This window comes from Schistocerca cancellata, chromosome 3 (genome assembly GCF_023864275.1).
Source record: "Schistocerca cancellata isolate TAMUIC-IGC-003103 chromosome 3, iqSchCanc2.1, whole genome shotgun sequence".
NCBI lineage: Eukaryota > Metazoa > Arthropoda > Insecta > Orthoptera > Acrididae > Schistocerca > Schistocerca cancellata.
In genome coordinates this window covers 604055272-604078288 of record NC_064628.1, presented here as the reverse complement: position 1 = coordinate 604078288, position 23017 = coordinate 604055272, and the positions used below count along the sequence as shown (strand labels likewise).

The 23017-nt window shown below is 41.5% G+C and overlaps 1 protein-coding gene across 7 annotated transcripts in view; it reads right to left on the bottom strand.

Annotated features, from left to right (window-relative positions):
• The window catches only part of LOC126175514 (uncharacterized), a 96746-nt gene that overhangs the window by 69247 nt on the left and 4482 nt on the right, over positions 1-23017 (bottom strand). For 6 of the 7 annotated variants that reach the window (XM_049922337.1, XM_049922342.1, XM_049922343.1 and 3 more), the window contains exon 2: positions 683-961. The exons of the other annotated variant lie outside the window; for it this stretch is intronic. In XM_049922337.1, coding sequence (XP_049778294.1) covers positions 683-961 — 279 coding nt within the window. The remainder of the gene's footprint in view (positions 1-682; positions 962-23017) is intronic. 7 annotated transcript variants of the gene reach the window in all.

The window sequence follows — 23017 nt, the reverse complement described above, 5'->3', positions numbered from 1 at the left end:
TTTCGTATTGTTTTCATATAGTTCAAAAATTATGACCCTGTAACAGGCAGAAATTGCATATGTAAAATATATAATAAGGGAAATAGATAAAGCAGTCTCGTATACAGTTGTATTTCACTCGATAACACCAGTTTGTATGACTTAGAATAAGGTGCTGAAAATTAACGGTGTCCCGTATTTTGTGGCTCGAACTACCGAAATCTACTCGCTTGCACGCATTCATTTCAGGCTGCACTCCAGACACTGTCAGTATAATGTAAGAAAACTCAATAATTAAACATAAAGAAAGAAATAATGTACTTGATTTTGAAGGTAGCACCATAAGTAATATATATTAGAATGGTGTTAGATATTTTTTTATTTACTATTCCATGCCAAATGAATATTTGACACAACATCTCCTGTTGTCATGTCGCTTCCTGTACTGTCATGTACTGACTGTCACTGGTAGAAGAAGTTTCGAACACTGTTCCAGGGGAGATCCACAGAAAGGTAACACCACGAGTGATCGAAATGGTAGTCTCATTCATCTGATAGAAATCATTTTATAGCATGACGCTGCTTAACAGGGTGAAAACCTTAATGTGAATCGACGCAGGCGCTAAACCCAACGTATGTAAAAAGAACCATATATTTCACGAAATTTTGCCTTTAACACAGCTAGCATCTGGAATGTACTTACCTGTAAAATTCATAACTTTACAGTACAGTCCTAGAGTCCGTCTTGCTATAAAGGACACGGAATTATCTATTAAATGAAAGTTCTGACACAGTAATAGGCCAAGCTCCGTGTCAGAAATATTGTATGCCGCACCCATCTCTGGCTTCAGGCTGGTTACTGCTGACTGTGCACTGTAAGTGTAGGCTGTCTTCAAGGTCACAGCTTCAGTCATGGGATCCGCATCTTTAGTCACTTGGGCAAAAGTGACGGTCCCATACGATTCCGTTGACATATCTGTGCCTGTAGCAGAGTAAAATGAGGAATTTATATAGAGCAACGAAGTGAAGCAGAAGTTCAAAGCATTGTGCTGCAATGACATATAAAATGTTACTTCTACAATTAAAGTACGAAATGGTTTACGTACTAGACATACTAGGTTAGTGAAAACGCCCAAGGAACACTTTTACTAGGTGACAGGATGAGAGCATGAATCCACAGTACAGAAGAATAGCAGTACTGGTGCTGAAAGTATCTCTTGAGGAAAAAAAGATGGAGAAAAGGAGGTTTGGGAATCTAAGAAACAGATGTATTTCTGCAGCATTAATCAAGAGACATCGAAAGATATGAGGAGGCACCGAACAGCAGTTAAGACGTCGTATATGTAAGATATACAGACAGTCGTCCAGATACACATTAAAATTTAAGAAGTAACGCTCCTGTGTGAGTATGCCTTTGCCTGTTATTAGAATTGTGTCAGTTATTTTCCTTGGTGTTACACTGCTGATCGATGTTTACCGAAGATCGTAGTAATCACCATCAGCTGCTGTGGAAACACTTATTATGGCCGCAAGTTACGATTGTCTCAATCATCATCAAGAAAGTAATGGTCTTCAAGATGTAGTGGCTATTGGTGCTTCAGTCCGGAACCGCGAGACTGCTACGGTCGCAGGTTCGAATCCTGCCTCGGGCATGGACGTGTTTGATGTCGTTAGGTTAGTTAGGTTTAAGTAGTTCTAAGTTCTAGGGGACTGATGACCTCAGATGTTAAGTCCTATGGTGCTCAGAGCCATTTTTTTTTTGTTTTTTTTGGCAGTGGCTAACGATAATTGATAACATCGAAACTAGTGGCAACAATAATGGTTAAAGTTTTGCTAGATACTACAGAAAATAACTTACTTGAGTTTCACACCAAGTAACAAACATAACTGATAACATTAATAACCTTTTTTGCTGTAGATTTTCGAGGCATAAGGTGTGTTTCAATACAAACCAATGTATTCTCGAATTTCCAAATTTGAAACTTTGGAACAATTACTCCATTTGATACGAGAGATCACACGAAACGGTGAACTCGGGACAGATTCAGTTGTGCATCCTTTCCTCCGGTACTTTTCACGACATTTGTTAAAATTATCTCCAACTTCATAGAAGGAAAATTTGGTTTTGTGAAGTCAAGGGAACAGTTAGATGTGCGAAAAGCACAGGCGATTAATCGCATCCCGCGAATGAGTATGAAAACTTATTTTGAATTGGAGTCAGATACACTGTAAATTTTGACAGATTGGTAAGACCCCTTTAGCGCCAAGACGTTAATAGTACGATTACAATACTTCCGGCATACTCTTCGGTGCGTGTAAAGGGGATGGTCCGTGCTGAGTACTGTACCCACGTCATTACGTGAACTGGTTGCCTAGTGTTACCATTTGTGAAACGCTAACCTAACAGTTTTGACAGAAAATATTCTGTCCCATCAGTAATTTTCACCTCTTTTCCCCACAAGCTGTCCCTCTCCTACTCCTCCCCTCACCTCTGTCGGTCTGTCTGTCTCTCTGTCTCTCTCTTTCACATTCAACACGTATACAAACACACACACACACACACACATACACGTAATCACAAACACACGGTGTGTGTTTGCACTCAGCATAAATTGTATGTAAAGTTATAGACAATACCTGTCAAACTTAATGTATTTCCACCCCTAAAATAGCTCTATCATTTCTCGAAAATACATAAGCCTCTTGAGCAACTCAGACACACAACTGCGCATACAAAAATGTCATACTATCATTTATACAATTAAAATATCTTTATCATTTATCAAAACTACGTAAAGATGTTGATAATACTGGTGTAACCTATTGTATATCTGCGTGCAAAATTTCTCCATTATTTGTCAACAATGTAGAAGCTTTGCAGCAACATGCACACAATGCTTATGTCAAGAGTCACAATGTTATTTCCACGTCTTACTGTAATCTGAACTTTGAAACAGGCAGTGGTTGAAATTAATATCACAACTGGTACAAGAAATATCAGCCCCCACCCTCCCCTGCCCCGTCAGCAAAGGACATCTCTGTCATCAACTGTACAATGGCTAAATCTAAATCCTGCTAGTTCCGCTACTTTCAGGAAATATAATTTTCCTTCGTCTAAGGTGAAGATAGTTTTTGCAAATGTCGTGCTAATCACAGAAGGAAAGGATGTAGATCTGCAGTTTTTCTGTGTTCACAGTTTTATGTGTGTCACCTCTCTTGTGAACTCGAAAACACATTCGTTTCTATCGAAACTCACATTGTACCTGTCATTATCTACAGAGAAATTATTTATTAATGTAATGAGTTTTGATTGATTCTTATCAGCGAACAGAAGAAGGGTATTTATTCTGTACTATCTTGGAGAACATGAAAACATTGACTTGGGGAACATTTATTATTGCTACTAGTATCGATGTTAAAAAGTGTCGTTAGGTACTGACTGCATTATGAAAAGAGCAATTTCCTTGATGATGATTGACAACAATCGTAACTTGTAAACATAACAAAAGCTTGTGTGTGTGTGTGAGTGTGTGTGTGTGTGTGTGTGTGTGTGTGTGTGTATGTGTGTGTATGTGTGTGTGTGTTTATGTTTATGAGAGAGACAGAGAGAGAGAGAGAGAGAGAGAGAGAGAGAGAGAGGGAGGGAGGGAGAGACGGAGGGAGTGATGAATAGAGAGAGAGGCATGGAAAGACGTGATGGACTCAGGAAATAGAATTTTTGGTTTAGAAACTGTGTCATATTGTTGCTGAAAAAGGAATTTCACCTCTCTTATGCTGCTTCATGCCAGCAAAGAGCGCCTGTAACGTCATGGGTACGGTACCAATTACAGGACGGTACGGATGTAAGCACCAAAAAGTACATAACATCCGTGTAGCTATGCTACTGACGTTGGTTCCATCTTAGCTAGTACACCAAGGAATGTGTACTTGAATGCTACATTTTCAATTACACCGCATACCTATGGTGGGAATATGTCAATGAAATCGAAGTTCCATGTCACAAAACGTCCCCAGAATTGGTAGAATAAGCTTCAGATATATAAACTGACAAAACGAAAAAAAATATTGCTGGAATATATCTGAGCCGTTGTTGTACTGACTGATGCGGTATACTATTACACCACTGGCGATTAAAATTGCTACACCACGAAGATGACGTGTTACAGACGCGAAGTTTATACGACAGATAAGATGCTGTGATATGCAAATGATTAGCTTTTCAGAGCATTCACACAAGGTTGGTGCCGGAGGCGACATCTACAACGTGCTGACATGAGGAAAATCTCCAACCGATTTCTCATACACAAACAGCAGTTGACCGGCGTTGCTTGTAAAAAGTTGCTGTGATGCCTCGTGTAAGGAGGAGAAATGCGTATCATCACGTTTCCGACTTTGATAAGGTCGGCTTGTAGCCTATCGCGATTGCGGTTTATCGTATCGCGACGTAGTTTCTCGCGTTGGTCGAGATCCAATGACTGTTGGCAGAATATGGAATCGGTGGGTTCAGGAGGGTAATACGGAACGCCATGCTGGATCCCAACGGCCTCGTATCACTAGCAGTCGAGATGACATGCATCTTATCCGCATGAATGTAACGGATCGTGCATCCACTTCTCGATCCCTGAGTCAACAGATTGGGACGTTTGCAAGACAACAACCATCTGCACGAACAGTTCGACGACGTTTGCAGCAGCATGGACTATCAGCTCGGAGACCATGGCTGCTGTGACCCTTGATGCTGCATCACAGACAGGAGCGGCTGCCGTGGTTTACTCAATGACGAACCTGGGTGCACGAATGGCAAAACGTCATTGTTTCGGATGAATCCAGGTTCTGTTTACAGCATCATCCGTGTTTGGCGACATCGCGGTGAATGTAACTTAGAAGCGTGTATTCCTCATCGCCATATTGGCGTATCACCCGGCGTGATGGTATGGGGTGCCACTGGTTACGCGTCTCGGTCACCTCTTGTTCGCATTGACGGCACTTTGGACAGTGGACGTTACATTTCAGATGTGTTGCGACTCGTGGCTCTACCCTTCATTCGATCCCTGCGAAACCCTACATTTCAGCAGGATAATGCACGACTGCAAGTTGTAGGTCCTGTACGGGCCTTTCTGGGTAGAGAAAATGTTCGACTGCTGCCCTGGCCAGCACATTCTCCAGATCTCTCAACAACTGAAAACGTCTGGTCAATGGTGGCCCAGCAACTGGCTCATCACAATATGCCAGTCACTACTTTTTATGAACTGTGGTATCGTGTAGAAGCTGCATGGGCGGCTGTACCTGTACACGCCATCCAAGCTGTATTTGACTCAATGCCCAGGCGTATCAAGGTCGTTATTACGGCCAGAGATGGTTGTTCTGGGTACTGATTTCTCAGGATTTACGCACCCAAATCAGCTGAAAATGTAATCACATGTCAGTTCTAGTATAATATATTTTTCCAATGAATACCCGTTTATCATCTTCATTTCTTCTTGATGTGCCAATTTTGATGGCCAGTAGTGTATTTATTAAAGCAAATACCATTTTTCGATCGGTTTTTTAGTTTAATTTCTATTTGTTCAATTATGCAAAAATATGTTAAGGGGCGATATGTTCTTCTCCTCTGGAAGTTTGTTTAGCGTACGAAGTATGTCATTTCGTCCGTAATATTCAATCTTTCTCACTGAGGGTTATATTGATAATTTGCTGTTTGCAGCTATGTTCAAATTTAAAAAAATAATATATTTGTCATACCACCCTCATCCGAGACAGACAGACCAGCTCCCGTTAAGGACTTTTCTTACGAACGATAATTCCTTTAATTTTTTATGTTCTTTTGTATCAAATTCCTGCGTCAGCTCTTACAGTTATATTCGCCGTCATTTGTTAGTTTCCTCGATCTTCTTATCAGAATGTGAGCAGGGTGCATGATCGTGAAAATTTTTGTGGTTTCATACATCTTTGAACTACAAATTATTCTGAAATCAAAGATTCAGTCAATATCTCTGGAATTGCTTCTGTTTCTCTGAACATAGCGTACTGTACATAATACCTCATTTTAACTTCATGTGGTCTGTGTTTTCCGCCACACTTCCAATACAGATTAATACATTTCATTAGTTATTACATAACTATTTTCCCTTTTTCTGAGCCCCCAAAGTAGTACACAAGGTAACTGAAAGAAAAACGCAATGAGACGGAGTTAAATGACACATTTATTCAAGGACAGAAGCTACACAGAAGTTACCGCAATTTATGATGAACCCTTGGGCGCTAAAATGTCGGAAATGGTTCTTCACGGGGTGTCTTGTCACCACGCATAGAAGTGGATGTTTTGAAACGTACTCACATACTGGCCACAAGGTTGATCAAGAATTCTTGTTGTGAGGCGTTCCATTTCTCCAGTGCGATTGACGACGGCTGTGTGTTCACAATGTAGCAGTGACGAAGAGTTGGCTGAAGGTTAAGAGATTAGTCATGAGGAATCAATACAGAAAAAAAGTGCGATACGAAAGTACAAAGGAAATATGAGATATGCTAGAAGTTCTCTAAGGTTATAGATATTGCAATAAGAAATAGCTCGGTAGGCAGTACAGTTGAACAGGAACGGACATCTCTAGAAAGGGCAATCACAGAGGTTGGAAAGAAAAGTATAGGTACCAAAGCCTAACTGCGAAGAAACCATGGGTAATAGCCAAAATACTTCAGTTGATCGATGAAAGAAGAAAGTATGAAAATGTTCAGGGAAATTCAGGAATAAAGACATACAAGTCGCTGAGGAATGATATGAATAACAAGTGTAGGAAAACTAAGAGAAATGGCTGCACGAAAAATATGACGAATACGAGGAAGAAATGATTGTCGGAAGAACTGATTCAGCATATAGGAAAGTCAAATTAAACTTTTGTGAAAGCGAAGCGAGGGTGATAAAATTAGGAGTGCAACGGGAATTCCACTGTTAAATGCAGGGTAGAGAGCGGATAGGTGGAAAGAGTACATTGTAGGCCTCTATGAGAGGGAAGATTTGTGTGATATGATAGGAAGAGAAACAGAAGTCGATTTAGAAGAGGTGGGGAACCCACTATTAGAATCAGAATTTAAGGTAGCTTTGGAGGACTTAAGATCAAATACGGCAGAAGGGATACATAATAGCCCATCAAAATTTCTAAAATCATTGGGTGAGGTGGCAACAAAACGACTACTCACGTTGGTGTGTGGAGTGTATGAGTCGGGCGACATAGCAGCTGACTTTCAGAAAAATATCATCCACACAATACCGAACACTAAAGAAGCTGACAAGTGGGAGAACTATCGCACAATCTGCTTAACAGCTCATCCATCCAAGCTGCTGACAAGAACAACATACTGAAGAATGGAAAAGATGACGATCAGTTTGGCTTCAGGAAAGGTAAATACGCCAGAGAAGCAACTCTGACGTTGCGATTGATAATGGAAGCAAGACTATAAAAAAATCAAGGTAGATTTTTATGACTCTAAATGAAAGTTTTGTAACTAATAGATATAAAACTGGTAAAAGACCTTTATGCATCATAGAAGTATCTGGACCTGAAGAAGAAAAATGCGAAGATTCTGAAATAAAATATGAAGAGCCGCAAAAACAAGTTATTAATATAATGAAACTGACCATTTATTAATATTTGGCGACGTAAATGTATCAGTGGGAAAGTGCCAGTAGTAGATACAGTAGACACATTTGGTTAAAGAATCTAGAAGAAAGTGATTAGACATTTAAAGATTTTCCTGCATTTAATCAGTTAAAGCTTAATGTTATCTTCATTAGAAAGGATGACATAAATAAATATATCAGGAACACAAGAAATTTCAATTCAGTGTTTTATTGTGTAATAGCTAATAACAAAATAAACTCCCAATTCGAGACAATCATGCATAAAGAGGTAATGACATAAGCACTTAGCACTTGTGATTCCGTTCAAAGATTTAAATATGAATAATACAGAGAAAGAAATCAAAACTGAAATTCATCTTCCAGGGATGTGAAGCATAAGGAACTTTTGTCACGAAGATTGCCAATAGAAATGCAGTTAACTGAAATTGAAGACAATAACTAAGAATAATGGGAACGATTGAAATAAGCCACTTTGAATATAGCTAATAAAGGAAAATTAAAATATCAATCTGAAAACGGCAATAAAATTAAACATAGACCAATGGTTAATAACACATAGCTGACGTTATTTCTACAACTAACAGACGCAAAGAAAAGAAACAGGAAATCATGTTGTTGTTGTTGTTGTGGTTTTCAGTCCTGAGACTGGTATGATGCAGCTCTCCATGCTACTCTACCCTGTGCCAGCTGCTTCATCTCCCAGAACCTACTGCAGCCAACATCCTTCTGATTCTGCTTAGTGTATTCATCTCTTCCACGCTGCCCTCCAATACTAAATTGGTGATCCCGCAATGTCTCAGAACATGTCCTACCAACCGATCCCTTCTTCGGGTCAAACTGTGCCACAACCTTCTCCCCAATTCTATTCAATACCTCCTCATTAGTTATGTGATCTACCCATCTAATCTTCAGCATTGTTCTGTAGCACCATATTTCGAAAGCTTCTATTCTCTTCTTGTCTAAACTATTTTTCGTCCACATTTCACTTCCATACATGGCTACACTCCATAAAAATAATTTCAGAAACGACTTCCTGACATTTAAATCTATACTCGATGTTAACAAAGTTTTCTTCTTCAGAAACGCTTTCCTTGCCATTGCCAGTCTACATTTTACATCCTCTCTACTTCGACCGTCATCAGTTATTTTGCTCCCCAAATAGCAAAACTCCTTTACTACTTTAAGTGTCTCATTTCCTAATCTAATTCCCTCAGCATCACCAGACTTAATTCGACTACATTCCATTACCCTCGTTTTGCTTTTGTTGATGTTCATCTTATACCCTTCTTTCAAGACACTGCCCATTCCTTTCAACTGCTCTTCCAAGTCCTTTGCTGTCTCTGACAGAATTACAATGACATTGGCAAACCTCAAAGTTTTTATTTCTTCTCCATGGATTTTAGTACCTACTCTGAACTTTTCTTTTGTTTCCTTTATTGCTTGCTCAATATACAGGTTGAATAACATCGGGGATAGGCTACAACCCTGTCTCACTCCCTTCCCAACCACTGCTTCCCTTTCATATCCCTCGACTCGTATGACTGCCATCTGCTTTCTGTACAAATTGTAAATAACCTGTCGCTTCCTGTATTTTACCCCTGCCAACTTCAGAATTTGAGAGTATTCCAATCAACATTGTCGAAAGCTTTCTCTAAGTCTACAAATGCTAGAAACGTAGGTTTGCCTTTCCTTAATCTTTCTTCTAAGATAAGTCCTAAGGTCAGTATTGCCTCCCGTGTTCCAATATTTCTACGGAATCCAAACTGATCTTCCCCGAGGTCGGCTTCTGTCAGTTTTTCCATTCGTCTGTAAAGAATTCGCGTTAGTATTTTGCAGCTATGACTTATTAAACTGATTGTTCGGTAATTTTCACATCTGTCAACACCTGCTTTCTTTGGGGTTGGAATTATTATATTCTTCTTGAAGTCTGAGGGTATTTCGCCTGTCTCATACATCTTGCTCACCAGATGGTAGAGTTTTGTCAGGACTGGCTCTCCCAAGGCTGTCAGTAGTTCTAATGGAATGTTTTCTACTCTGGGGGCCTTGTATCGACTCAGGTCTTTCACTGCTCTATCAAACTCTTCACGCAGTATCATATCTCCCATTTTATCTTCATCTATATCCCTTTCCATTTCCATAATATTGTCCTCAAGTACATCACCCTTGTATAGACCCTCTATATACTCCTTCCAACTGTCTGCTTTCCATTCTTTGCTTAGAACTGGGTTTCCACCAAAGCTCTTGATATTCATGCAAGTGGTTCTCCTTTCTCCAAAGCTCTCTTTAATTTTCCTGTAGGCAGTATCTAACTTACCCCTGGTGAGATAAGCCTCTACATCCTTACATTTGTCCTCTAGCCATCCATGCTAAGCCATTTTGCACTTCCTGTCGATATCACTTTTGAGACGTTTGTATTCCTTTTTGCCTGCTTCATTTACTGCATTTTAATATTCTCTCCATTCAACAGTTAAATTGAATATTTCTTCTGTTACCCAAGGTTTTCTACTAGCCCTCGTCTTTTTACCTATTTGATCCTCTGCTGCCTTCACTATTTCATCCCTCAGAGCAACCCTTTCTTCTTCTACTGTATTTCTTTCCCCCATTCCTTTCAATTGTTCCCTTATGCTCTCCCTGAAACTCTGTACAACCTCTGGTTCTTTCAGTATATCCAGGTCCCATCACCTTAAATTCCCACCGTTTTGCAGTTTCTTCAGTTTTAATCTACAGTTCATAGCCAATAGATTGTGGTCAGAGTCCACATCTGCCTCTGGAAATGTCTTACAATTTAAAACCTGGTTCCTAAATCTCTGTCTCACCGTTATATAATCTATCTGATACCTATTAGTACCTCCATGGTTCTTCCATGTTTACATCCTTCTTTCATGATTCTTAAACCAAGTGTTAGCTATGATTAAATTATGCTCTGGGCAAAATTCTTTAATTTCTTAGCCCCAATCCATATTCTCCTACTATGTTTCCGTCTCTCCCTTTTCCTACTCTCGAATCCAGTCACCCATGACTTTTAAATTTTCGTCTCCATTCACTATCTCAATTATTTCTTTTATCTCATCATATATTTCATCAATTACTTCGTCATCTGCAGAGGTAGTTGGCATATAAACTTGTACTACTGTAGAAGGCGTGGGCTTCGTGTCTATCTTGGTCACAATAGTGCGTTCACTATGCTGTTTGTAGTAGCTTACCCGCATTACTATTTTTTTTATTCAGTATTAAGCCTACTAATGCATTAGCCCTATTTGATTTTGTATTTATAACCCTGTATTCACCTGACCAATAGTCTTGTTCCTCCTGCCACCGAACTTCACTAATTTCCACTATATCTAACTTTAACCTATCCATTTCCCTATTTAAATTTTCCAACCTACCTGCCCGATTAAGGGATCTGACATTCCACGCTCCGATCGGTAGAACGCCGGTTTTCTTTCTCCTGATATCGACGTCCTCTTGAGTAGTCACCGTCTGGAGATCCGAATGGGGGACTATTTTACCTCCGGATTATTTTATCCAAGAGGACGCCATCGTCATTTAACCATACAGTAAAGGTGCATGCCCTCGGGAAAATTACAGCTATAGCTTCCCCTTGCTTTCAGCCGTTCGAAGTACCAGAACAGCAAGGCCGTTTTGGTTAGTGTTACAAGGCTAGAGCAGTCAAAAGGCTGAAAAGGCTCCTGCCCCTCTTAAGGAACGACACGTTTGTCTGGCCTCTCAACAGATACCCCTCCGTTGTGGTTGCACCTACAGTACGGCTATCTGTATCGTTGAGGCACGCAAGCCTCCTCACCAACTTCAAGGTCCATGGTTCATGGGGGGAGGAAATCATAGAGAAATAATTATATTAAATACTTGACATAAAATTTATTGCAAAAAGATGGTAACAGTTGCAGACAACTGTTGGGGCAATAATTTCAGAAGAACTACAGTGCTTTAGGAAAAGATGTTTGTGTAACGATAATACGTTGAGACTTTAGAAGAGAATCGAATTTGTCATTTAATGTTTATGAAAATGCACTGAATTTTAAAAAAATCACCTTCTGTTCGAAACGTTAGCAACATAAGGGCTTCGTAAACACCTTATTAATTTTGTAAAGACTCTAGATGTAGATACAAAAATAATTATAAGTTTAGCTTCGAAAATGTAGGATGAAATTATAATAACCCTATGAGCTTGAGAAGGATTCTATCAATCAGCCCACATATTATTAATTAAAATAGGATTTAATTAAAGCAATATGTAATATACCATTAAATACTCCGTTATATACTGACAAACAGATAATAATAAAGGAAACGGAAGGTACTTACAATGGACAGTATACTGGTTGAACCAAAACGAAATATACAACATTTTAAGTAAAACTACAACTAAGACAAAGACAAAAATTTAAAAAGAAAGACTCTAGTCAGATCGAAAATAACAATAAATGAAAAGGGTTTTGAACAAATACGCCACTTCAGTTATCTAGTTTCAATTTAACAAAGACATTCTGAAGACGGTACATAAATTTCAAGATATTTCTGGGGCAATGGGAAGATCTTTGAGAAGTAAAACTAGAAATGATACAATAGTAAATTGCGTGAATGTGTGGCAGCACTTTCTTTTGTCTATGATTCCGAATAATGGGCGATGACAAACGAAGAAAAATCACGTATACAGGCAGCAGTGATGAAGCTCATATAATGTGCAAGAGGCTGTAATGAATTGCAGAAAATAAGGAATGGGACAGTTTGAGTGGATTCAAAAATCTTTTCAGTTACTGACATGATTTAACACAATGGGATTAAATGGAGGGATGAGGTTTTTTGAAGGAGAGAAAATAGATTGCCAAAAATTTAATGAACTACTGGCAACTGGAAAGAGAGATCTAGATAAACCTTATAAGAGGTGCATGGATGACATGGATGACAGATTAGAACAGGTGACTGTGACACCTAATATGTGAAAGGGAATGATGGTAACGATGAAAGTTGCTTCAATGGTGAGTCCTAGACAAGTGTCTCTACCACAGGAAAATTGGGCATCTCAGTTTTCAGTGTGAGCCAAATAGAAGATAGCTGGTGCTCACTGACCTCCTGGGCAGAGCGCTGCGCCTTCAGCAGCGACACTGTCTCGTCTCGCCTCTGCTCAACGCGTCAGCAAGTGGAAGTAAGTTATGGTTTTCTACTACGATGCAGTTGTTGATGATGGAGCATTAGTACCTACAGTTTGTATCACTGATGCCGCTAAACACATTTCCCAGGATTTTGACGGTAAAAATCTGCATTAAATGAATTTATTAATAATGTGGACAAAACTTTCCAATTAGCGCGTGATCTGACCATCCAATATCGTTAAAATCCCTAAAAGTTGTATTCAGGGTCCTGCATAAAGGAAACTGCTAGTGCATGTGAAGAAGTAAGAAATATGTTGTTAAAAAGTACGCATGTAAGCGTACATTGGATTAATAAGCTCGAAATACGTTTTCTAGTAGGAAATTGGCAGGGTACCCGTGGTCTAGGAGTAGCGTCTTTGATTCATAATCAAAACCTCTTCGGTCCTGGGTTCGATCCCCGCCATTGCCCAAATTTTGATAAATAATCAGCATTGGCCCCCGAAGACTTCCGGCATAAGAAGTCAGCCTCATTCTGCCAACGGCCTTGTCAAAGAGGGCTGAGGAGCGGATAGAGGTTCAGAGCTCTCTCTTGTCCTAGGGGAGAGAAATTGCCCCTAAAGGCGGAAGAATCAGCAATTCTCAACGACATGAGGATGCAGAAGGCAATGGAAACCACTGCATTAAAGACACGTAACGTGTATCCACAGGACATGTTGCCTGTAATTGAAGAATTGTTATGATGATCTCTCCATTAGCAAAAGATTCCGGAATAGTCCCCCATTCGGATCTCCGGGAGGGGACTGCCAAGGGGGAGGTTACCATGAGAAAAAGATTGAATAAACAACGAAAGGATAGCGTTCTACGGGTCGGAGCGTGGAATGTCAGAAGCTTGAACGTGGTAGGGAAACTAGAAAATCTGAAAAGGGAAATGCAAAGGCTCAATCTAGATATAGTAAGGGCCAGTGAAGTGAAGTGGAAGGAAGGCAAGGATTTCTGGTCAGATGAGTATCGGGTAATATCAACAGCAGCAGAAAATCGTATAACAGGTGTAGGATTCGTTATGAATAGGAACGTAGGGCAGAGGGTGTGTTACTGTGAACAGTTCAGTGACCGGGTTGTTCTAATCAGAATTGACAGCAGACCAACACCGACAACGATAGTTCAGGTATACATGCCGACGTCGCAAGCTGAAGATGAGCAGATAGAGAAAATGTATGAGGATATTGAAAGGGTAATGCAGAATGTAAAGGGGGACGAAAATCTAGTAGTCATGGACGACTGGAATGCAGTTGTAGGGGAAGGAGTAGAAGAAAAGGTTACAGGAGAATAAGGGCTTGCGACAAGGAATGAAAGAGGAGAAAGACTAATTGAGTTCTGTACCAAGTTTCAGCTATTAATAGCGAATACCCTGTTCAAGAATCACAAGAGGAGAAGGTATACTTGGAAAAGGCCGGGAGATACGGGAAAATTTCAATTAGATTACTTCATTGTCAGACAGAGATTCCGAAATCAGATACTGGATTGTAAGGCGTACCCAGGAGCAGATATAGACTCAGATCACAATATAGTACTGACGAAGAGTAGGCTGAAGTTCAAGACATTAGTCAGGAAGAATCAATACGCAAAGAAGTGGGATACGGAAGTACTAAGGAATGACGAGATACGTTTGAAGTTCTCTAACGCTATAGATACAGCAATAAGGAATAGCGCAGTAGGCAGTACAGTTGAAAAAAGGGCCATCACAAAAGTTGGGAAGGAAAACATAGGTTCAAAGAAGGTAGCTGCGAAGAAACCATGGGTAACAGAAGAAATACTTTAGTTGATTGATGAAAGGAGGAAGTACAAACATGTTCCGGGAAAATCAGGAATACAGAAATACAAGTCGCTGAGGAATGAAATAAATAGGAAGTGCAGGGAAGCTAAGACGAAATGGCTGCAGGAAAAATGTGAAGACATCGAAAAAGATATGATTGTCGAAAGGACAGACTCAGCATACAGGAAAGTCAAAACAACCTTTGGTCACATTAAAAGCAACGGTGGTAACATTAAGAGTGCAACGGGAATTCCACTGTTAAATGCAGAGGAGAGAGCAGATAGGTGGAAAGAATACATTGAAAGCCTCTATGAGGGTGAAGATTTGTGTGATGTGACAGAAGAAGAAACAGGAGTCGATTTAGAAGAGATAGGGGATCCAGTATTAGAATAGGAATTTAAAAGAGCTTTGGAGGACTTACTGACAAATAAGGCAGATGGGATAGATAACATTCCATGAGAATTTCTGAAATCGTTGGGGGAAGTGGCAACAAAACGACTATTCGCGTTGGTGTGTAGTATATATGAGTCTGGCGATATACCATCTGACTTTCGGAAAAGCGTCATCCACACAATTCCGAAGACGGCAAGAGCTGACAAGTTCGAGAATTATCGCACAATCAGCTTAACAGCACATGCATCGAAGCTGCTTACAAGAATAATATACAGAAGAATGGAAAAGAAAATTGAGAATGCGCTAGGTGACGATCAGTTTGGCTTTAGGAAAAGTAAAGGGACGAGAGAGGCAATTCTGACGTTACGGCTAGTAATAGAAGCAAGGCTGAAGAAAAATTAAGATACTTTCATAGGATTTGTCGACCTGGAAGAAGCGTTCGACAATATAAAATGGTGCAAGTTGTTCGAGATTCTGAAAAAAGTAGAGGTAAGCTGTAGGGAGAGACGGGTCATATACAATTTGTGCAACAACCAAGAGGGAATAATAAGAGTGGATGATCAAGAACGAAGTGCTCGTATTAAGAAGGGTGTATGACAAGGCTGTAGCCTTTCGCCCCTACTCTTCAATCTGTACATCGAGGAAGCAATGATGGAAATAAAAGAAAGGTTCAGGAGTGTAATTGAAAAACAAGGTGAAAGGATATCAATGACACGATTCGCTGATGACATTGCTATCCTGAGTGAAAGTGAAGAAGAATTAAATGATCTGCTGAACGGAATGAACAGTCTAATGAGTACACAGTATGGTTTGAGAGTAAATCGGAGAAAGACGAAGGTAATGAGCAGTAGTAGAAATGAGAACAGCGAGAAACTTAACATGAGGATTGATGGTTACGAAGTCAATGAAGTTAAGGAATTCTGCTACCTAGGCAGTAAAATAACCAATGACGGACGGAGCAAGGAGGACATCAAAAGCAGACTCGCTATGGCAAAAAAGGCATTTCTGGCCAAGAGAAGTCTATTAATGTCAAATACCGGCCTTAATTTGAGGAAGAAATTTCTGAGGATGTACGTCTGGAGTACAGCATTGTATGTTAGTGAAACATGGAATGTGGGAAAACCGGAACAGAAGAGAATCGAAGCATTTGAGATGTGTTGCTATAGACGAATGTTGTAAATTAGGTGGACTGATAAGGTAAGGAATGAGGAGGTTCTATGCAGAATCGGAGAGGAAAGTAATATGTGGAAAACACTGATAAGGAGAAGGGACAGGATGATAGGACATCTGCTAAGACATGAGGAAATGACTTCCATGGTACTAGAGGGAGCTGTAGAGGGCAAAAACTGTAGAAGAAGACAGAGATTGGAATACGTCAAGCAAATACACTCCTGGAAATTGAAATAAGAACACCGTGAATTCATTTTCCCTGGAAGGGGAAACTTTATTGACACATTCCTGGGGTCAGATACATCACATGATCACACTGAAAGAACCACAGGCACATAGACACAGGCAACAGAGCATGCACAATGTCGGCACTAGTACAGTGTATATCCACCTTTCGCAGCAATGCAGGCTGCTATTCTCCCATGGAGACGATCGTAGAGATGCTGGATGTAGTCCTGTGGAACGGCTTGCCATGCCATTTCCACCTGGCGCCTCAGTTGGACCAGCGTCCGTGCTGGACGTGCAGACCGCGTGAGAAGACGCTTCATCCAGTCCCAAACATGCTCAATGGGGGACACATCCGGAGATCTTTCTGGCCAGACTTACACCTTCTAGAGCACGTTGGGTGACACGGGATACATGCGGACGTGCATTGTCCTGTTGGAACAGCAAGTTCCCTTGCTGGTCTAGGAATGGTAGAACGATGGGTTCGATGACGGTTTGGATGTATCGTGCACTATTCAGTGTCCCCTCGACGATCACCAGTGGTGTACGGCCAGTGTAGGAGATCGCTCCCCACACCATGATGCCGGGTGTTGGCCCTGTGTGCCTCGGTCGTATGCAGTCCTGATTGTGGCGCTCACCTGCACGGCGCCAATCACGCATACGACCATCATTGGCACCAAGGCAGAAGCGACTCTCATCGCTGAAGATGACAGGTCTCCATTCGTCCCTCCATTCACGCCTGTTGAGACACCACTGGAGGCGGGCTGCACGATGTTGGGGCGTGAGCGGAAGACGGCCTAACGGTGTGTGGGACCGTAGCCCAGCTTCATGGAGACGGTTGCGAATGGTCCTCGCCGATACCCCAGGAGCAACAGTGTCCCTAATTTGCTGGGAAGTGGCAGTGCGGTCCCCTACGGCACTGCGTAGGATCCTACGGTCTTGGCGTGCATCCGTGCGTCGCTGCGGTCCGGTCCCAGGTCGACGGGCACGTGCACCTTCCGCCGACCACTGGCGACAACATCGATGTACTGTGGAGACCTCACGCCCCACGTGTTGAGCAATTCTGCGGTACGTCCACCCGGCCTCCCGCATGCCCACTATACGCCCTCGCTCAAAGTCCGTCAACTGCACATACGGTTCACGTCCACGCTGTCGCGGCATGCTACCAGTGTTAAAGACTGCGATGGAGCTCCGTATGCCACGGCAAACTGGCTGACACTGACGGCGGCGGTGCACAAATGCTGCGCAGCTAGCGCCATTCGACGGCCAACACCGCGGTTCCTGGTGTGTCCGCTGTGCCGTGCGTGTGATCATTGCTTGTACAGCCCTCTCGCAGTGTCCGGAGCAAGTATGGTGGGTCTGACACACCGGTGTCAATGTGTTCTTTTTTCCATTTCCAGGAGTTTAGTTGAGGACATAGGTTGCAAGTGCTACTCTGAATGAAGAGGTTAGCACAGGAAAAGAATTCGTGGAGGGCCACATCAAACCAGTCAGTAGACTGATGACCAAAAAAAAAATAGGAAATTAAAAGGATAATCGATTGAAATTGGGCCAATAAAGTAGATACATTTCAGCATCAGTTTTGTGGAAGTATTCTTGCTGCAATGCCAGCATAGTGGCTCTGAGCAGTATGGGACTTAACTTCTTAGGTCATCAGTCCCCTAGAACTTAGAACTACTTAAACCTAACTAACCTAATGACATCACACACATCCATGCCCGAGGCAGGATTCGAACCTGTGACCGCAGCGGTCGCGCAGTTCCAGACTGTAGCGCTTAGAACCGCTCGTCCACCCTGGCCGGCGCCAGCATAGTACTGGCGAGATCTTTGTCATTCGTACGAAAATTAAGCAGAGTAGTAATCATTCAGAGCATCTCTAATGAGCACATACAGGCACTCATTTGTGCAAGAGGCTAATACATCTCCCTCACTGACGCTGTTGAAGTGCCTATAACGGAAGAGACAGCAGTTTTGTCCACTAAGGAAAAAGGATTTTCTTATAAAATTCATCAGGGCAAGATGAGGAAGGTCTCCCTTAAGCAGTTCTCTTGTGGACCTGTAGAGCATATGTGTAAGGATTGCAGAAGTAGTGTTAAGTGTAAATGCTATTTTGAATCAGGGGGCTTGAACCAAGACATCCAGCTTGAGACATTAATTCTCAATGTAGACTCAGCTCAAGCATGTCGAGAGTCAGAGACGCCTAAGACAGTCAGCTGTCGAAGTTTCCATTTCTTGAGACACTGCGGTCCTTATAAGTAAGCGAAACCAGCTGTGTGTTTTGAATGTCAAGGCCACAGCACATGGCTAAAGACTGTACCGAGCATGCAGGGCTTTCTGTGAAAAATAAACATGGAAACGAAAGAATGGCATAAGATTACAGTCGCCTCATGCTGAACTGGGAATGTATTCAAATTCGACTGTGAAATTAAAAATGAGATTGTAGAGCTGAATTGCCCACCGAGTACAGAAAGTCCATTAAAATTGCTTCTAGGTAATGGAGAGCAAATTAGTTTGTTCAGTCTGAAATATCTGCGAAGTCAGTTCGGAAATACAAAGACAAAGGTATCAAAATCCAGTTATATATATATATATATATATATAGGGTGGTCCATTGATCGTGACCGGGCCAAATACCTCACGAAATAAGCGTCAAACGAAAAAACTACAAAGAACGAAACTTGTCTAGATTGGCGCTATGCTTGGTCCACTAGATAGAGCTGCCATAGGTCAAACGGATATCAACTGTTTTTTTTTTAATAGGAAACCCCATTTTTATTATATATTCGTGTAGTACGTACAGAAATATGAATGTTTCAGTTGGACCACATTATTCGCTTTGTGACAGATGGCGCTGTAATAGTCACAAACATATGGCTCACAATTTTAGACGAACAGTTGGTAACACGTAGGTTTTATAAATTAAAATACAGTGTGTAGGTACGTTTGAACATTATATTTCGGTTGTTCCAATGTGATACATGTACCCTTGTGAACCTATCATTTCTGAGAACGCATGCTGTTACAGCGTGATAACCAGTAAATACCACATTAATGCAATAAATGCTCAAAATGATGTCCGTCAACCTCAATGCATTTGCCAATACGTGTGACACTCCTCTCAACAGCGAGTAGTTCGTCTTCCGTAATGTTCGCACATGCATTGACAATGCGCTGACGCATGTTGTCAGGCGTTTTAGGTGGATCACGATACCAAATATCCTTCAACTTTCCCCACAGAAAGAAATCCGGTGACCGTGTGGGCCATCATATCGTGCATCGACGATCAATCCACCTGTCATGAACTACGCTATTCAATACCGCGTCAACCGCAAGCGACCTATGTGCCGGACATCCATCATGTTGGAAGTACATCGCCATTCTGTCATGCAGTGAAACATCTTGTAGCAACATCGGTTGAACGTTACGTAGGAAATCAGCATACACTGCGCGGTCCGGACACTTGGATGATGTCGTCTAGGATACCGAGCAGTATACATAGCACACGCCTGTTGGGCATTTTGATCACAATAGCCATACATCATCACGATATCGATCTTTTCCGCAATTGGTAAACGGTCCATTTTTACACGAAGCAAATACCGTCCGCACTGGCGGAATGTTACGTGATACCACGTACTTATACGTTAGTGACTATTACAGCGCCATCTATTACAAAGAGAAAAAGTTGGTCCAACTAAAACATTCATATTTTTTTACGTACTACACGAATATGTAATAAAAATGGGGTTTCCTATTTTAAAAAACGCAGTTGATATCCCTTTGACCTATGGCAGCGCCATCTAGCAGGGTTTCCCCCTCCAAGATAGACGAGTTTCGTTCCTTGTAGTTTTTTCTTCAGATATTTGGCCCGGCCACTATCAATGGACTACCCTGTATATATGGGATGGCAGATTTAGATCCTGGAATATATCAGAAATCAACAATGAACCATGAGATTCACCTAGTAGGACTGGAACTAGATATTCCCTACGCCAGTTTACTTATTATTGATTACTCCAAGGGAGCCCTATGGATGGTGGGTAGTGAATTAGTAATGTAGGAGATACGTCCTCGCGCTTAATGAAGTTCACATTGAAATGAGAGGAGTATGACTAAGAAATTGTAATAATAAAAAGAATCGAGAAAAACTTTATAGCAGATGCATTGCCCAGGGTAAGGGATGCATAATCAGTTGATACTGAAACACTGGCAACTGAAAGTGAAGAAGTGCAAGACGAATAGCAGGAGATAACAGACAAAGAAAAGCCAGAAATCTTGCGGGAATTCCATGATGCACCCACATGTGGTAATAATTGCTAATAATTATTAAACACGAAACGGTCTGGTATGAAGAAGGAGAAGGATATTAAAGACTACATCAGAAAACATCCTGGTTATAAGTCTAACAAAGTAACGCAAAATAAGACAAAAATCCCGTTGGTTATACCACCACGACCAGAAGGAGCGCTTGATAGGTTTGATACTAACATCGTCGGGCTACTGACGAACAGTGTGGTGTGCGTACTGTAAGACCTTCAGTACACACACACCATCAGGTTATTTGACTTGTCGCTCTAACGAAGTAGGCGAGTGTCAGCAATATGTCTCGTGGTCTTATCGTGGCGTGTTTATCTTCTGCCGTTATGTCAGACGATAGAAATGCCACTTGCATGCTTAGAGTAGCAGATTGATGGTGACCAACTTTAAACAAAACTTGATTAATTTTCACATACATTTATTAAAATAATAACAAGCATAAACATTACTTAAATTGGTTCTGGATGCTATTTACAATTGACAATCTGAAGTTCCTTTGGTATTGGTACGTTAATCTTATTCTCACATACTTGACATAAGTGTTTATACATTTATCTTCATGGCTATGTACAGGAATATGGTAATCTTATTAGGCGCAGACTGAAACTCGACTATAGACTGGTACAGACAAATGTAGAAGTCGTACCAACTGGTACAGACTAATGCAGACCGGTACACACTGGTGCAGACAAATGCAGACTGACCAATCGGAGGTCTGTACACTTGTTATAATACCTCGCGCTTTCATGTATCACTGCACGAGTGTGATCTGCGAGGAGAAAAGGTTTTACGTTAGCAGCAATTTCATTGGCTGCGTTACATATTAATACGCGGATCGGCGGAAGCAGAATTTGGTCCGTCTCTATGGCAGCGCCATCTCGTAGTGCGGAGACAGAGGTGCGCTGCGCCTGCGCTGTAGTGCTTAGCGGGGCTCGCTCTAGTGGGAAAGTTATGTACGTGCTGACTACGCGGAACTATGTACACAAAAAAAGAAGTATACTCTCATTCCAGGATGCTCTAACAAACTTCCTTCTAGTAGAACTGATAGAAAAGGAGGATACGAATACAGCAGCTCCTGTCCTGATGGAAAGAATAATTCTGAGATTTCGGAAACCCTCCGTAATTCTCAGTGACAATGGTAGCAGTTTTTTCAAAAAATGTTTAAAATGATTCTGAGCACTATGGGACTTAACTTCTGAGGTCATCAGTCCCCTAGAACTTAGAACTACTTAAAGCTAACTAACCCAAGGACATTACACACACATGTGCCCGAGGCAGGATTCGAACTTGCGACCGTCGCGGTCGTGTGGTTCCAGAATGTAGCGCCTAGAACTCTCGGCCACCCTGTCTGGCAGCAGGGTTTTTGAGTGACATGCTACAAAAATGGTTCAAATGGCTCTGAGCACTATGGGACTTAACTTGTGAGGTCATCAGTCCCCTAGAACTTAGAACTACTTAAACCTAACTGACCTAAGGACATCACACACATCCATGCCCGAGGCAGGATTCGAACCTGCGACCGTAGCAGTCGCGCGGTTCCAGACTGTAGCGTCTAGAACCGCTCAGCCATCCTGGCCGGCGACACACTACAGTGAGCATGAAGACTCTTATGACTCTTGTGGCCATTTCCAGTCAAAGGTAGCCTTGGAATCATTAAACCGAACTATAACAGAATTCTTGAGACTCTGTATCAATGGGGCTCAATCAAATCGGTTCGAGTGGCTCCCTTTGCGTTATTCCTGTACAATGCAACGACCCTTAGTGCTATGTACTATAGCCCACATGAGTTATTTCTCGGTATGGCATGTAACACACCAGGTATTTTGCATTGAATTTCCGTTGGTGTTACTTCCTATTACAATGATCATGTACTCAAATTGAAAGAGAAAATGAGATAGATGTACCAATATGCCAGAGATTATAAGACACAGTGTAAGAAGAAGAACAAGCAGTGCTATGATAGATACCAAAATCCGAAAGATTTTAAAACAAGTTATCAAATCTCATTGTACAATCAAAGCGTTAGGAGTGGCGGAAGCTGCAATCTCGGCACGCAGCGGCGTGGCCCGCACACTGTAGAAGGAGAAATGTTCAAATGTGTGTGAAATCTTGGGGGACTTAACTGCTAAGGTCATCAGTCCCTAAGCTTACACACTACTTAACCTAAATTATCCTAAGGACAAACACACACACCCATGGCCGATGGAGAACTCGAACCTCCGCCGGGACCAGCCGCGCAGTCCACGACTGCAGCGCCTCAGACCGCTCGGCTAATCGCGCGGCGTAGAAGGAGAAAGAGCCCCAATGTTGTCATTGGTTTACAAAAAAACAAATTTTTAACGGTTCATGTCAATAGGTTAAAGCATTTCTACT